This window comes from Prionailurus viverrinus, chromosome B1 (genome assembly GCF_022837055.1).
Source record: "Prionailurus viverrinus isolate Anna chromosome B1, UM_Priviv_1.0, whole genome shotgun sequence".
NCBI lineage: Eukaryota > Metazoa > Chordata > Mammalia > Carnivora > Felidae > Prionailurus > Prionailurus viverrinus.
The window spans coordinates 134309480-134327506 of NC_062564.1; the positions used below are offsets into that span (position 1 = coordinate 134309480).

General features: G+C 42.5%; 1 protein-coding gene across 4 annotated transcripts in view; it reads right to left on the reverse strand.

The window, feature by feature from the left end:
* AFF1 (ALF transcription elongation factor 1) overlaps positions 1–18027 on the reverse strand; it is a 236919-nt gene that overhangs the window by 87988 nt on the left and 130904 nt on the right. For all 4 annotated transcript variants that reach the window (XM_047856954.1, XM_047856955.1, XM_047856953.1 and 1 more), the window contains 2 exons: positions 10193–10313; positions 8868–9788 (listed from right to left, as the gene is read on the reverse strand). In XM_047856954.1, the coding sequence (XP_047712910.1) occupies positions 8868–9788; positions 10193–10313 (1042 nt within the window). The remainder of the gene's footprint in view (positions 1–8867; positions 9789–10192; positions 10314–18027) is intronic.

Sequence of the window (18027 nt, forward strand, 5' to 3'; positions counted from 1 at the left end):
GTTTCTTCAAACTCAAAAACAATTACCAGGATCAGGACATTAAAGGTGAAAGCTTCTACTCAGCTCTAATGGTGAAATTGAAAATCTGATTTTCTCCAGTTTGTAAATATTGGCTCAAAGGCCAGGCGGCTGGGGGGGGGGGGGGGGGGGCCCAAACCCTAAAAAAATACACACATTACAGAAGCAAAACAAAATCGTCCACAGGCCCTGTCTAGTGCTCAGGCTGTCTGTCTGTAGCTTCTGCTCTAAAATTTCCATCAGTCACTTGCTACTACTTTTTCACTTCTTTATTTAGTTATTTGGGGGCTCTAAATTTTAGTCAGTGTCTAAGCAGATCCAGGTTGGTTACTCTTCAGTATGTCTCCTAAGATAGGAAGTATTCTGGGGGCACCTGGGTGGCGCAGTCGGTTAAGCGTCCGACTTCAGCCAGGTCACGATCTCGCGGTCCGGGAGTTCGAGCCCCGCGTCGGGCTCTGGGCTGATGATGGCTCAGAGCCTGGAGCCTGTTTCCGATTCTGTGTCTCCCTCTCTCTCTGCCCCTCCCCCGTTCATGCTCTGTCTCTCTCTGTCCCAAAAATAAATTAAAAACGTTGAAAAAAAAAATTTAAAAAAAAAAAGATAGGAAGTATTCTGCTGCAGGCATCATCAGGGAGTTGTGTACACAGATAACCTTTCTGCTTTGTTATCATTTTCTTAACATAAACATTTAAGTAGGGCAGGTCCGCCCAAGTTCACTGAGCACTAGCTCCTGGAATCTACTTTGCTATTAAATTACCGTTACTGTAATAAAAACATCTTTAGAAAACTGAGGAAAACTAGATAAGGTTGCATCAGAATCTTTGCCCACAACCTTGCGAGTGTTGATGCACAACAAAGTGGAGTCTTTGGGGTCCTACTCCCTTTTCTTCCCTGAGGCTGCTCTCATTTCCTTCTCGACAGGAAAAGCCCCACCAATACAGCAGGATCTTTTAGCCTGAGGCCCACGTGGGAGACAGGGACCGCTGAGAAGAGGGCACTCTTAACCCTGCTGGGGTCCATTTCAGCTCTTCTGGAGCAGTTTTCATTTCTAGACCCTAGAACAAACCTCATGAAAATCAAAGATACAGATTCTTGAGCCTACCTGTATACCTGCTGAATCAATCTCCTGGAGCAAAGGAATTTTGAACAAGTTGTATCTTTAGCAGGCTTCCCCCAGGTGATTCGGCCCATGTTTCAGAATGAATGTAAAAATTCTCTTTGATCGACAGTAGTGGGCTTCTAACCCAAGAGGACTTGTAACAGCCTCCACACATCACGTGGCATAAGCCAGAGGCACATGCTGTTCCCTCTTCCTGGAATATTGATGCTCCCTGACCCCTGGCACATCTGCTATGGTCTGAATGGTCATGTGCCCCCCAAATTCATGTGGAAATCCTAAATTCATGTTGAAACCCCATAGGTGAGGACAGTAAGAGGTGGAGCCTTTGGGAGATGGTTAAGTCATAACGGTAGAGCCCTCAAAAATGGGATTAGTGCCTTACAAAAGAAGTTACACGGAGATCCCTGCCCCTTACACTAAGTGAGGATACAGTGAGAAGATGTCAACAGGGAACTAGGAAGAAGGTCTTGAGAATGTGATCATGCTACTGCCTTGATCTTGGACTTCCACCTTTCAGAACTGTGAGAAATTTCTGTTGTTTATAAGCCACCCAGTCTGTGATATTTTGTTCACAGCAGCCCAATCAGACTAGGACAATCCCTCACTTTTTTCCCTCTTTTTACTCACTATTCAGGTCTTGTGTGAATTCTTCTCTTAGCTCCTTCATTCTAAACTGCAGTCCCCCTTTATCCTTCTTATAATAAATAGTCTGTGGATACCTTTATAGTGCTGGCCAAAGTTCTTACAACTTAATCTGAGTGGTTATTTGAATAATGTCAGTTCCCAATTAGACAGTTAAGGTCCAAGAGGACCAGAACCATCTGTTTGGCCCACCATTGTAATCCCATCCCCAGCACTACGCCTGGCACATAGCAGGTGCTCTAGATATTTTAGTTAGAAGTTGCAGAATTCATGGTGTATAGGGGAGAGGGTGTGCTTCTTAACTCTACAAGAGTGTTTTATCAGCAGGACACATACCATCGACACACCAAAAGTGAACTGCCTGAAGGGTTACATCATTGTGTAATAGGGAAGTTGCTCTTTTCAACTTTAAGATAATAAGAGAACTAAATATGGAAGAAGGAAAGACTGTACAAATGAATGTAAAGTGAAACCACTATCACAGAGTTTTCCACCATGGACCAACTCACACTGTTAGGCTGAAAATGGAAGATTCAGTTTAAGAGTTGCCATGAATCAAGGTGATCCAAAATGGCATTGACAGCTGCAGGTGACACCTGGGTTTTGGAAATTAAGTAGAAGCATTTGGTAATATAAATCATCCCTCACTGATGCCCTAAGAGGCCACAAGGTAATCAGAGACCATTAGGACTCAAAATCAAATTTACCTGGAGGGGTATGGCATGGGACCACATAAAGAGATAGAAGCAGTAGCAAATTTAAACGGATACTAAATTCTGCTAGATACCAATAAGTAAATTAAGATAATTGTACTATTTACACGTATACTTCAAACTCTAAGTGAAAAAAAAAATGGAAACCTATCATTTCTACTCTTTTATAAGCAGATTCTCAAGTTCCCAGAATGATCTTCAGTTTTTGCTTCTGAAGATGAAGCCACCCTCATTTCTTCCCACCCACTTGCCCCTAGCCACAGGTAAGCTGAGCCAGGAAGGGCTTGAATCAGGGACTTCTCAGGCAGTCCAGTCCCAAAGCTTTAAATACCTACTGTATGCAAACACAGACCAAAGTTATCATTTCCAGTGTTAACAGTTTCTCTGAGCCGGTCTCAGAGACTTGTCGAGTCTACCTGGACAAATAATGGCATCTCAAACTAGGTATTTGATCTACTCAGAGCTCTTGCCTTTCCCTCCAAACTTGCTACACCAAGGTCAACTCCACCTCAGTAGCAGCTATCATCCCAGCATCCACACCTACCAAGTTAAAAAAAAAAAAAAAAAATCCTTGATGCCTCACTTTCCCTCACCTCAGTCTCACTCCCATCTCTAATCAATCAAAGCCCTACCAGTTCCTGGTCAAAAACATCCAGAAATCTGCCCAGTGTGCACCAAGCCCACTATTATCATCCTACTCTAAGCCATCATCATTTCTCAGCCCTTATCTGGTCTCCCTGCTTCAACCCTTGCCCCTTCAAGCCTTTTTCCACCCAGAAGCCAGAATTATAATTTTTTTTTTTTAAAGAAAGATTTATCACTGTTATGCTCAAGATGGTCCAGTGGTATCCATTCCTACTTAACAAGCAGAAGTAGAAAGATCACAGTACTGAGGGTGCTAGCTCTGGCTCTGTTACTAATTATAATAAATCTTGGCAAAATCAAGTGATTTCACCTGCCTAGGCCTTCCTACCAAATGAAAGGGCTGTATGTTTAGCTTCACAAGTCTAATATTCTAAATCCAATATATTTAAAATGCCCATCTCAGCATATTCCATTTGTCTGTTTCAATAAAACATCTATTTCCTAAATCCTGTATCTAACTCTCTCTCCCTCCCTCCCCCTCCGTCTCTCCCTCTCTCAGGGTCCATGCTCAGAAGCACAACACAGAAATACCACAGCGCCTCTCTCACATCCGTTTGTTATCTTTAGGCAGAAAGGGGAGACAGCGAGGAACCTCAGCCTTCCATTTGGGCAGGCCCATCTCCAATGGGGCGACTCTACACCTGGAAGGCACCCATGTAAGATCGCTGAGGCCTGGCTGTACCCTCACGGATCACTTCACGCCACTACACATCTCCCAGCTGATACAGAAGAACTAACACGCCCCCAGAAAGACCAAGTGCAGATTTTTGTGAGCCAGGCCTCTAGGTGGTCATAATATTGACCTGCTGATCACTTTCTTTCCTGTAGATTTTAGGAAAAACTAACTTTTTTTTTTAAGTTTATTTATTGATGACTTATTCCAGAGAAGAATACCATTTTTTAGGAGAAAGAACTAAAATGTACAAACCATGTTCATCTCCCACAAAAGGAAAGGACCGTGTAAGGAATTCATATGTACGTGGCTTGAGAATGAAAGAGAGCCAAGCAGACAAGAGGATTTTCCCAATTTGGTTCACTTTTTAAAAATACTGTTTCATGGAAGCCACGGGGAAGGGGGTGGAGATGAACAAACAAACCGCAAAACCCTCACACTCAAAAAGCCAGGAAAGAAAACCTCCTCTGACTTGCCTTAGGACAAATTAAGCAAATAAAGGAAAACCACTTAGCTACCCCCACACCCCTTCTCGCAGGGGCACCAACAGCCGATTTCCTCTATCCCCATTCTCTATCCTTCTGCCCCAATGCCACAAACAGCCCAAGATAATTGCTAATATTCTGGTCCTAAATTCAGAGTTTAACTGCTCTGGGGCTAATTCTCTGCATTCTCTGACGTCCCATCTCTATGCTTCCCTTTGATTCGTGAGAATATTAAAATTTGATATTTTAATCCAAGCTATACTTTTTAACATTCATTTCAAGGAGAGGGAGAGAGACAGGAAGGGGCAAAGAGAAAGAGACAGAGAATCCCAAGCAGGCTCTGTAGCGCCCCATGCGGAGCTTAATCTCACAATCTCACAATCCCACAATCTGTGAGATCATGACCTGAGCCAAGATCAAGAATCGGCTGCCTTGGCACAAAAACAGACACGCAGATCAATGCAAAAGAATAGAGAACCCAGAAATGGACGCACAAACGTATGGCCAACTAATCTTTGACAAAGCAGGAAAGAATATCCAATGGAATAAAGACAGTTTCTTCATCAATTGGTGCTGGGAAAACCGGACAGTGACATGCAGAAGAATGAACCTGGACCACTTGCTTACACCACACACAAAAATAAACTCAAAATGGATGAAAGACCTAAATGTAAGAGAGGAAGCCATCAAAATCCTTGAGGAGAAAGCAGGCAAAACCTCTCTGATCTTGGCCGCAGCAACTTCTTATTCAACACATCTCGAGAGGCAAGGGAAACAAAAGCAAAAATGAACTACTGGGACCTCATCAAAATAAAAAGCTTCTGCACAGCAAAGGAAACAATCAGCAAAACTAAAAGGCAACCAACAGAATGGGAGAATGTATTTGCAAACGACATACTGGATAAAGGGTTAGTATCCAAAATCTATAAAGAACACATCAAACTCAACACCCCAAAAAACAAATAATCCAGTGAAGAAATGGGAACAAGACATGAACAGACACTTCTCCAACGAAGACATCCAGATGGCCAACTGACACATGAAAAAATGCTGAACATCATTCATCATCAGGGAAATACAAATCAAAACCACAATGAGATACCACCTCACACCTGCCAGAATAGCTAACATTAACAACTCAGGCAACAACAGATATTGGCGAGGATGTGGAGAAAGAGGATCTCTTTTGCACTGCTGGTGGGAATGCAAGCTGGTGCAGCCACACTGGAAAACAGTATGGAGGTTCCTCAAAAACCTAAAAATAGAACTACCCTACAACCCAGCAATTGCACTACTAGGTGTTTATCCACGGGATACAGGTGTGCTGTTTCAAAGGGGCACATGCTCCCCCATGTTTACAGCAGCACTATCAACAATAGCCAAAGTATGGAAACAGCCCAAATGTCCATCGATGGATGAATGGATAAAGAAGATGTGATATAAATATACAATGGAGTATTACTCGGCAATCAAAAAGAATGAAATCTTGCCATTTGCAACTACATGGATGGAACTGGAGGGTATTATACTAAGTGAAATTAGTCAGAGAAAGACAAATATCGTATGACTTCACTCATATGAGGACTTTAAGAGACAAAACAGATGAACGTAAGGGAAAGGAACACAAAAATAATATAAAAACAGGGAGGAGGATAAAACATAAAAGACTCTTAAATATGGAGAACAGAGGGTTCCTGGAGGGCGTGTGTGAGGGGGGATGGGCTAAATGGGAAAGGGGCATTAAGGAATCTACTCCTGAAATCAGTGTTGCACTATATGCTAATTTGGAGATAAATTTAAAAAATAAAATAAACAAACATTAAAAAATAAAATAAAATATAAAATAAAACTGATTTCAAATTAAAAAAAAAGAGAGTCGGCTGCTTAGCCAACTGAGCCACCCAGGTGCCTCAAATTCATTTTAAAAAAATATTTAAAAATACCCATTTTATCAGGTGTGTGAAGTTAATGTTAAGTCTATGAAACGTGAGATATTAGATAAAAGAGCTAAACAGATCTGAAACCTAGTCAGATAACACTAATACCCCTGCTTTCCAGATTTATTCCCCCTTCATTCCAAGAGCTTAACTCTGAATCCCCCCCCTTCACATAGGCTGCCCTGAGCCCTCCATCTCCAGGGGCTCAAGGCAGTCGGCACCACAGCTGCCAGCAGCCCAAGAACCCTGAGCAGAAACTAGACGGAGCCACCACCATGTTAAAATGAATGCTAACTGGCAACACAGCACAGGTCCAAGACGAAAGGTTCACATCTGCTCAAACTGTTGACAGCAGATGACCTTGGGCCAAGAAAACCCCATGCTCCAATCACCAAACCTATAGAGGATTTTGTTCCTTTCAAATATCCATTCAGAAAATATCCCAGGGCCATCTAGCATGGTCCTATGGCCTAACATATTACATCTGAGGAGCTTTGAGACCTTGGAGAAATCTCAACTTGGCTTATCTTTTCTTCACCAAGAAAGCAAAAAGTTGACTAGGATTCTCTCCCCTGGAAGGTCTATTAGAAATCCCATTGGTTCAATTTATCTAGGTTCACCGCTTTATGACGACCACTTGAAACTTTCTCCTAGGCACCAAGTAGTAGATAGTTTGGACTCCACTGACCTCTAACTGTTTCATGTGTGGAGGCTGATGTACACACTAGACTGTCATCTCTCCTGGGGCAGCACCAATACTTGCCTGGCATCCCACCCTGCGCTTAAGCATATGGTGGAGCATTTGGCAGACAATGCAAATATTTGCTAGTTTGCCTTAAACTTGTTTTAAAGCAATTTTTAGTGGCATGGTTTTTTGTTTTTAAAGAAAATGTGTTTAAATTTCCCCCTTATCTGTTTTTTAAACTAGGAAAACAGTTATTTGATAAATAAGGCAAAGAAAATCCCACTAAATTCTTTACTGTCTGAATTATAAGGCAGGCTGGCTGACTGACCATTGTGAGGGAAGATCTCACTTCATTTCACTCTAACTTAATTTGCTGCCTACCTCTCCCCCTAGCCCAGCACACAATGTTTAGTAAATATCATTACAGTGAATTTTCATAACTTATGGGAGTTATGAGTTCTGCCATTTTGGCCATTTCTACCACTTGTTTTCCTCCCGCTTTCCCATTTTTCCTCAGCCTCCAAATAAGTCACATGGTGAAAACATCCAGAGACACTCCATCTCAACAGCTGACTGTGGATGGAGACATAACCTCTTTAAACCAAAAGCTGACACCCCAGAGGAACAGATTTTCCTTCTTCAAGATAAGGGTTATCTTTCCAGTTAAGCATCCTGGAGTCTGTTTTGGTTTTGTTTTTAAACCTTAAGGAATTTTACCTTCTAGCACTAGGTAAGACTGATATCTGGGTGCCCACAAAAGCCTTTGAGCAATGGATATGCAAATTAGAATGTTTATACAATAGATGTGACTAAACCAAGGACAGTACCTTAACAGATAAGCTTCAAGACAAATTCACTTCAAACATTTCACTTTGCACTACTAATCTGAATTTTGGAGTAACTAACTGGTGCTAATTTAGAATTCCAGTGATAAGATGTGTGCTCTGATTCTCTTCATTCAAACACAATGCTGCCATTTACAAAGGAGCAGAAAAAGGAATTTCTTCTTTGTTTAAAAAGATAAAGTATTTTGGTTACTTGAAAAAGCCAGAGTTGAATAACATTCTGTATTATATTTGTGACTCACTTTCAAATGAGAGGTCACCATACCCCCACTCCTTTTTTAGGTGGTAAATAAAACAGAACTTCAGTTTCAGAGTTTCTTATAATTTACAGGGAAATCTTTATAATCTTTAGAAATACTTTGCCTTCAACATTTTAACCTCTTACTTTCACTTTTGTATGGTTTAGATCTCAGAAAAACTAACTGGGGTAGAGGAAGTCTTAACTTTTTTTTTTTTTTTTTTTTTTGCTCTACAATGTCAGTGTTCCCCCAAACAAAAACAATAGCTCAAAACCTTCCTGAAACTTTCTTATGATAAATACCGTGATTGGGTTGTAGATTATAAAACGGAGCGAACGGTACTCATGATCTCTATGTTTTACAGCATATAAGTTATGGCCCAATAAAAATACTTTTTTAAAGACCTTCCTGGGGCGCCTGGGTGGCGCAGTCGGTTAAGCGTCCGACTTCAGCCAGGTCACGATCTCGCGGTCCGTGGGTTCGAGCCCCGCGTCAGGCTCTGGGCTGATGGCTCAGAGCCTGGAGCCTGTTTCCGATTCTGTGTCTCCCTCTCTCTCTGCCCCTCCCCCATTCATGCTCTGTTTCTCTCTGTCCCAAAAATAAATAAAAAAGTTGAAAAAAAAAAATTTAAAAAAAAAAAAAAAAAAAAAAAAAAAAAAAAAGACCTTCCTGAAAATCACATTTCAGTATCCGTCATCAGCAATTTAGCTCAGACCTGAGTTCTCTTGGGTCAACATGATCCCAAAGCCAAAAAGGAGTCTCACAACCCAAAAGCCATTGACATCCATGCCCCCAATTCTCCAGAACCTTCCATCTCAAATTTTCCTTCACACCAGAATTGTCCCTGATACAAAATTTCACTCACCTCAACCGACTGAGAAGGCATCTTCAGCTTGGTGAGCTTGGCTTTCGCAGGCACTTTTAAGTCTGTTTTTTCAAAGGTCTGCTGCCTGTAGTCCTCTGGCAGTGGTTTCAGTTCAGGAGACTCACTTGGAGCCTGATCTTGACCATCCATGGGCCGGACATAAGCCGTGGGCTTCTGCTGCATTGCCACAGTTTTTGAGGGGAGGGAAGGTGGGGGGAAGGTCTGAGAAGGTGGCTGGGGAGGGGCTACCCCAAGGCTGGCAACTGCCACTAAACTGTCTTGAGGGATCTCTTTATCATGGACCTTGACCACTAGGTCTTTGGGAGATTTGGCCGGGCAATAGCCTTTATTGTTACTGTTACTGCTGTGAACCTTGTTGCTTCCTTGTGTCCTGGGAAGAGTCTGCTGGTTGGAATGTACAGGTGACAAGGGGGCCACTGGGGAAGGCAAAGAGAGCAAGGGAGAGAGCTCCCTCTCTGGAGCAGAGTCTGTCACCAAAGCACAGCGGTCTCCATCAGCTCTGCGGTCACCTTTTTTGTGATGAGCAGAGCCGCACCCCTCCTGACCGAGGCGATCTTGGGTCAGGTGCTGGCTGTCTGGTGGGCCATAGCCTCTGACATGAGGATTTGACATTGGTTCCATTCTTGGCTGTGCCATCTTTGGATTGTGGCTGATGTTACCAACAGGAAGTGGTCCGGAGGCAGGAGTGTTAACAGGCTGGTGGTGGGCACTGGTGTGGAAGGGGTGGGGTGGAATGCTGCTCCCCTTCTCAGGAAATGAAGGATATCTTGGCTTTCCCAACCTATTTTCAGAAGCATCCAAGCGATGAGGGTGGGACTTGGTACTGAGGAACTCCTTCATTTCTTCATAGTTTCCCAACATGTTCTGTATTCGACTGGATAGCTCATCACCTTTTTCTGTCTGAAAAAGGAAAGACAGCAGAATTAGATACCAGAAAAAAAAAAAAAATCTAAGGAAAACCACTATTTAATAAACAATGTTACATAATACCATTTAAAAGGGGAAAAATAACCACAAAACTTCAATTTAATGTGACAGGAAACGTAACATGAAATTTAAACTCAGTTCCCCTGTTGAGAAGCCTGTCACGGACAAATATTACTAAAGACAAGAGACTGACATTACAAAAGACTATAAACTTTGGTAATTTGCACAACAATGTTCAGAGAATTTTCATAGTTTGTTTTCAAAACCAACCTAAGATAAGTTGTCTTATTTTCACGTTTGTGACCCTTGTTCAAACTCATTTTCAATGCAGAGTTAAATACGGTGATAAATCAGACTTTCTAGTATTCAATAAATACCTTGTAGGGCTCTCCAAAAAGGGGGATCTTTTCAGGAAATGCCTCTTTCTCTTGGTGAGCTTCCTGGTTGCGTCTTTCCTTCTCTCTAATTCGAAGCAGATTTCTGTCTTCATTGTACAAGCTGTTTCAGATGCCACAAAAGAACAAAAACAATAAAATTTATCATGTCCAAAGTTTTGCTATGCATATGTAGATGTGTGAAGGAGGCCAGGATAGGTCAACAAGAAGGTATGACAAGGGAGATATTTTCAAGAAAGCCTAAGTCCCCTCAACCCACTCTTGGATTAAGGCTGTGACCCTCCAGCTGCGGGTCCTGGCTCCAGAAACCTAAGCATTCACTCTGGAATACTGCCTTCATGGCTCAGGACTGATTCCAAACTGAACAGTCTTTTATAGGCAGTCATGGAAGAGAGACAAGATTAATGATATTTTTACTTTCAGCTTGCAAAATATGGGGTAGAGGTAGAAGCTTTTCATCTGAAGGAGTCAGCAGGATGTGAACTTTAAAAAGGCTGTTTTCCTGGATCAGTATTATACATTCTGGAAGATTAAAATCAAAAGGCTTATTTCATAATTAAAAGATTACCAACCACCCCAAACAGCATTTACTTTATTCTCAGCTTATTCTACTGGGAGTGTCTTGGCATGTAAATCCGAAAAGATAATTTTTATTTCTCATTTCAAACGTCAAGGATGGGAAAATCCAATTGTAGATGTCATCTCTACCTACCGAGAAGTCTGATAATCTGCTTGCCCTAAACCACATAAAACTATATCCTACATCCTTTTAAATCACATAAAAATACATCCTAAATCATCAGCCCTGGCACCAAAGGGGTTAAAAATGCATTCACTGACAATAAATTGAAGAGATGGAAACCAAAAAGAGTGCGGTTTTAGCCAGCATATAAACCAAAAGTGGGCTTGCCTCAGGTGGGCAACACAGGCCACACCCTCTCGACCCCCCACAAGGTGATGTATGAGAATAACGAAAATAAGAACTATAAGCCAACTTTTGTCCTCATAACACTTCCTTCTAGGGTATCTACTGAATCCTTTCCCTCAACATTATGTAAATAAATAAGTAGGAAATTTTTCAATTGTCTTGCCAAGACAATATATACCTTTAGAAACTCGCCCCCATCTCAGACACCCCTTTTCCTGGCCTCTCTGTTCTCATGTCTCTATTTCCTCTGGCAAGAGCCTACTTACTGGTCTCTCTGCCTCCCCAACATCTTGTCCCTCTAAATTAACCTTCTCATGGAAAGAAATCCAATCTAAAACTCTGGTTTTCATGGCACTATCCATATTTTAAAATAAGAATTGGACAGCTCTTTGCTGCTGCAGAATAAACTCTAAATCTTTGCTTTGGCATTAAAATTCCCCCATAATCGGGTACAGATCTACTCTAGATATTATCCTACTGTCTCTAGATATTATCCTACTGTCTCCCTTGCAGGCCTGCCACAAGCATTCTCTTGACAGTCATGTCCATTCCCCAAACATACCCTGTTAAAGATACCCTCTTGCTCCAATCCCCACCCCAAAAACCCTGAATGATATCCAATTCTTCCAGGACCAGCTTACACACAAAATATGATTCTCCTGCAGACCACATCTATATTCCAGGCATACCAGACTATTCCCTGCTCCTCACTGACATCCTGAACTTCAATGCTTTTATTCTAAACAATTTCCTCTGCTTCTCTCTCAACCTCACACCCCCATCCCCAATTTTCAGCCACCAGCAAATCTCTGGAGTGAAGGTTCCAGTGTTACTCACCCTAAAGGGTTCCTCAAATCCACCAAGTATGTGCTGCTAGAACATACTGATTGCTTCTCTCTCCTCCTCCCCTTCCCCCTAGAATTTGCTTCTCCATCAAAATAGAACGACTCATATTTCTCTCTTTCCTGATACTAAAGCATGGTACTTTGCATTGTTATCATTTAAGTATTTTTTTGATTTAAAAAAAAAAACAGCTGCTATTGCTTACAGTATATTTTTTAAAACTTACTTGTAATTACAAAACAAACAAAAAAAACGCTGAAAGACATATGCAAAAACAATTTTTAAAAAATAGTCATCGGGGCGCCTGGGTGGCTCAGTTAAGCGTCCGACTTCGGCTCAGGTCATGATCTCATGGTCCGTGAGTTTGAGCCCCGCGTCGGGCTCTGAGCTCTGTGTCTCCCTCTCTCTCTGACCCTCCCCCGTTCATACTCTGACTCTGTCTCAAAAATAAATAAATGTTAAAAAAAATGAAATGAAATGAAATGAAATGAAATGAAATAAAATAAAATAAAATAAAATAAAATAAAATAAAATAAAATAAAATAAAATAAAATAAAATAAAATAAAATAAAAAAAAAATAAAAGTCATCTAGGAGCACCTGGGTGGCTCAGTCAGTTGAGCGCCTGACTCTGGCTCAGGTCATGATCTCAAGGCTTGACCTTGTGGGTTCGAGCCCAACATGCGCTCTCTGCTGTCAGCGCTGAGCCCACTTCAGGATCCTCTGTCTCCCTCTCCCTCTCTCTCTCTCTCTCTCTCTCTGCTCCTTTGCCACTCATGTTCTCTCTCTCTCAACAATAATTTTTTTGTTTTAAACATAGCCCTCTAAAAAGTGATTTGCAGCTATTTCTACAGCCTTAAGGTAGTGGGGGGCTAAGCTACCTGGCTAAATTCACCAGGATGTGGCAAAGAATTACCTGCTCAGACCACTGTTACCAAAAACTTTTCCTAAATGATGGATATCTCGATGTCCTACTTTCAGAGAACTACAAAGTGAACAATTTATGTCAGTCAACATACTGAAAAAAGTGAAGGAAAGAAAAACTAAACCAGAAACTAGCCATGGAGTATTCTTTAACAAAGTCTGAATCTCACATGTTTTGGACAATTAGATTTATTTCTGGTTGAAAGAAGCACAGTGGACTTGATGACCACTCTGGAATTCCTTTCAATTAGCTTAGAATTTTGGTAATTCCTCGTTGGCCCAAAAAACAATCACGTAACATTAACATACGTAACGTTAACATACATCCATGGGAGCCAATAAGAGGGTTGATCAGGAAATAACTTTCTTCTTTCAAACTTGCTTTTACAGCCACTTTGTTTACAGAGGGCGTGGGGCATGCAACTACATCTGGGCAACCTGAACTGCCAAGTTTCTCTTTTCCAAAGCTACTTGGTACTGTACCCCGAATGGGCACGCACAAGGAGAAGCGGCCTCCCAAGGGCGTCCGCTTTACCATTCTCGCCACGAAGGGAGTTCTCCCTTTTCGGATTCTGCTGGGGACAAGGGCAGAGTCCCTGTGGCTTTATTGGCGTGGCGTGTTCACAGCCTCTGGCTCTGCTTCATGAGTAACTGCTTCTGAATAACTGCTACCCTTGTCTCAGAAAAGGGAACCACAAATGGCTTAAGTCTCCGTTCAGGATTGAAAAGCGAGGATGTGAACAGCAGCACCTCAACCGTCAGGCTGCTTGGGGTCCTCACTTAGTTTTCCTGTTGACTCCACACGTACCTTTAAGAAAAGCTACCCTGGCTTAAAATGACTGAAGTATTTCCAAATTAATCAGCACAGCCTTATCTTAGCATCTGGTACATTCCACCACGCTCGCTTCCAGGTATAAAGACTGCTATGGAAATAATGAGAAGAACCCAATTTGACAAAATTCCTAACACTGGCTTATTGCTGTGTGATTCAAATATCAAGGTACCTCCCACAGGGGAGAAATCCTATTAAATTAGGGACTCTGCTTAATTACAAGTTTTACTTCACTAGTTTAAAAAAAGTGAAAAACCCACACCAAGATTTTATTGGCAACATACATAATACTACACCAATCTTGAAACAAGCGTTGAATATATTTTTTTCTTATTAATTATTACCCTTCAACTGGAAAACCCAAAAATAGGGAGATGAGGAAAGACCACAGGAATGTCACTGATAGGATGAGTTTTAGGAGGCCTAGACTTTGAGAGAGAAACTCTCTCTCACCTACCCTAGGGTCTCACTCCCTAGAGGGCCGGGGAAGGCAGAAGAGACAGGAAGTGACCACGACTACACAGGACAAGGTGAGACCTCATTCTTCTGGACTGTCCACCTTCTCACCTTGCAACTAACAGAGTTTTGCCAACTGTACTAGGTAGGGAGCTTTCTGGTTTATTTGGCTTTTACTTATTGTAAGTTTGCAATGGCTTCAAGGATGGTTTGTTCAAGTTCGTAAGCAAATTTTTTCATGAGTATCTTCTTTTTCTTGGTTCTATTCTGGCATCGGGGGAAATACAAATTTTAAAAATATTAACGCAAGTAGTAGCATGAGTAAGTAAATCACTGTTCAGCCTTATATGTCATTGTTTTTAACTCAAGGTACAAGCAAAGAGCGAGTGGATAGAATTTTAAATGAGGGGATTTTAGGTAGCAGTACATGTCCTACAAGATTCACAAACTGTTAATTACCTTTGAATAATTACAAGCTGACTACCACTTCATTTAATTAAAGGTGGCATTTTTCCTCTGTTGTGGAGGAGAAAATATTCTCCCTCATGGGATAACCTCATCCCAACATCAGCATTTCACTGTTAGACTTTCTCACGGTTCCATGCAGAATGGAGTGAGCTAGGAGTTCTCCTTCCCTTTGCGTTAGATGAGAGGTTCCCAAACCAGCAAGCATTAGCATCACGCGGGGGGGGGGGGGGGGGGGATCAGAACACAGAGGGCAAAAAAGACCTGCCTCCAGAGTTTCTGAGTCAGTAGATCTAACGCAGGGCCTGAGATGTGCACGTGTAACAGATTTCTAGGTGGTCCTGAGGAGCACAAGATAGTACACTCTTCTTGGGCTATGTGGAACACTCGAACAAAGCTTACCGAAAAACAAGAGCAATGAAGACAGCAACAGCAGCAGAGCCTAGCACGTCCACCACTTAGCATCTGTTGTTCAGTCGGCACTGATTCAGGTACAGCACATCAGTCTCCTATTTAATTTTCACAACAACTCTGTGAGAGGGAGATTATTAACCCCATTTTCCAGGTGAACGAAAAGAAAGCTCAGAGATTAACCTGCTATTAAATAATAGACCTTAAAATTCGAATGCAGACCTGCTTGGCACCAAAGCGTGTGCTCTTAACCACAGTTCTGCTGGCAAAGCTTTCAGGCTGTGTTAAATAGGGCAACAACAAAGAAGGTGGGCTGTGTGTTCACAATTCCTTGGTCTCAAAGAGGGACACGTCGATTAATTCAGGTTTTATTCCTGCCGGCAGAGCAATCTCAGAGCCACAAGATGCGTTTGCTTAAATGTGTCCACACAGGTCTGTCTTTGCCGAAGGACCTAACAGAGAGCCCTTTGAGAGAGGGATGGCTGGCAGCATGAAGTGGCTCCTCAAATTATAAACACTGCACTACAAATTCTCATTTTGGAAACTTTTTTGTTGTTGTTAGAGCTTTCTTGAATTTACAGACTTGAGGTCACTGGCCCCATAATAACCTCTGGATTCACAAGTCATCTCCAATGTGCTAGAGGCTCTTTGCATTAATATCTTTAAAGAACAGGCTGCAAATAAATTTGTACCAAAGCAGCCATTACATGCCCAATATCGGGCTCCACTCCCAGTAACTTCTGGCCACTGACCTAGGCCTCAATGCTAGTTGTCTGGTGGGCCCAGGAGTCCCTACCTGGGGAGAGAAAGACCAAGTCACGTGATGACTTCAAGCAGCTGAATGCATTCAAAAACAAGTCCACAGTGTCGAAATACCCCTGGGGAGAGGGTGCAAAGTCTGCCCACCCGGCAGATATCCATGAGTTCCACGGAAAGTCTGCTTTAAGTATTCTAAATCAGGGGATTCCTTTCAGGAGCCACGTTGTTGCTTTTGGATCATATGCTACCGTCCACCATCTATCTGCAAAGGTTGCAGCGCTGATACACCAAGAGGATCTCTGCGAACGGCAACAAACCACCTCCTGCCATTTTTTTTTTTTTTTTTTTTTTTAAGTGAACTAGAAGGACCAAAGGGGGAAGCACAGGCCTCACATCCCAGGGCCCAGTGTGCCCTGCAGAACACAACCGCACGAGACATCACTGCGCTGGCCTGCACCACCCATGTCTTCGGTGACAGAATCCCACCATTCTCATCCACGCAGGAGCCAGGATGAAGCCTGGAAGTCTAAAACAAGCCAGGATAGGATGCTCTCATTTTCAGAGAGGTTGTGAAACTCCTGAGGAATTCGGAGCTGCCCATTCAGCCCCTGAATGCAGTCATTTAGTCAACCCCATGCTGGGGCCTGTCAGGGCACATTGATTCCGACTTTTCAAATGCTCCTCCTTGGGGTTTCGGATGGACGTGTTAGAACACTGTGATAAAAATGAAGAAATCCCAGCTCTGTGAGCATTAATGAGAGCAATCCCTCTTTCTCACTTTCCCTCACACAAAAAAGGAAAGACCGTATGTGGAAGGAGGAAAAGACGGCAACAGGAAGGCCCAAGCTGAACACGAGCAGTGGGGTGGCGTGCCGGCCTGGCCATCATCTGGCTTCGAGCACCTTCTTCCAGGCTGGAGCCCACGGGCCCTGCTGCTAATCTAGGTTAGTCATGCAGGATCGCTGAATGCCACTGGGCGCTTCCATGGCAACCCTGGGCCCACGGGGCAGGCAATGCACAGCTGACTACCCATTTATCACCCTTGACTGGCCACTTCACACAGACCTGCCTCTGATAGATGGGACCAACTCTCTCTAGAACTCGCGTTTAAAAGTTTAATTCTCCCTTGGGGGACAGAGTGTAATTTCTCCTGTGTATTTATCTCCCTAGGCATGGAAGAGACATTTGTCGGGAAGGAAAGGAAAAATCCTAAAATCAGCCACGTACATTAAATTTGGAAAGGAACAAGTCTTTTATACTGTTTTAGGGGAGAGTGATGCCATTCGGATTTGAATGTAGCAAGGTAGGATAAAGCAAAACGTAAAACTCTCAAGTCTGTTCACAGATGTTGGGCAACCCTGGTTTAGAGACTGGTGATATATGTGTCACAGAGGCAAAAGAACAGCAGGCTTGGGTTCTCACTCTTGTGCAAGTGACTTTTTTATTTTCAAAGCTACCCTCTATTGACTTTTTAAGTCCATCTTCTGGCCCCTTTTTCCCCATGTTCCTCTAGTCCTATAATCTAACATCCAGGGGACGTTTTTCAAACACTGGCTTTACAGAAAAAGGTCAATATATGCTTCAAAGCACAAAATTAGTCTTGCTAGTCTTGCCATTAAACTGTATCACTCATAAACACAATTTAAACATGAGAAATCAAAGTGGCTCCAAGTTTGGAAGCAGAAGAAATGTTGCTTCAAAGAATGGAGGATTGGGGCACCTGGGTGGCTCAGCTGGTTAAGTGTCCAACTTCGGCTCAGGTCATGATCTCATGGTTTGTGGGTTCGAGTCCCACATCGGGCTCTGTGCGAAAACTCAGAGCCTTAAGCCTGCTTCGGACTCTGTGTCTCCCTCCCTCCCTCTCTCTGCCCCTCCCCCACTCATACTCTCAAAAATAAACATTTAAAAATCAAAAACAAAGAACGGAGGATTTTTTTCCTCTTTCACTTTTTGCATGGGAAAAATTTCCCATCAGGCTTTCTCACAATAAAAATCACTCCACTAAATCTTCCAGGAATTTCACCTTCATAAGAAAAAACAAAAACCAAAACAAAGAATCCTTAATTTTAAAAACAAAATCTGATTTAACATAAAAGATAAAGTATCAGCATAGTGAAAAGGCAAAATAGCACTATGCCACTGTTGTTTTCCTGGAGGCACTCCCAGGGGATCTTCTCAAAGTGACAGCTCTCTGCTGGCC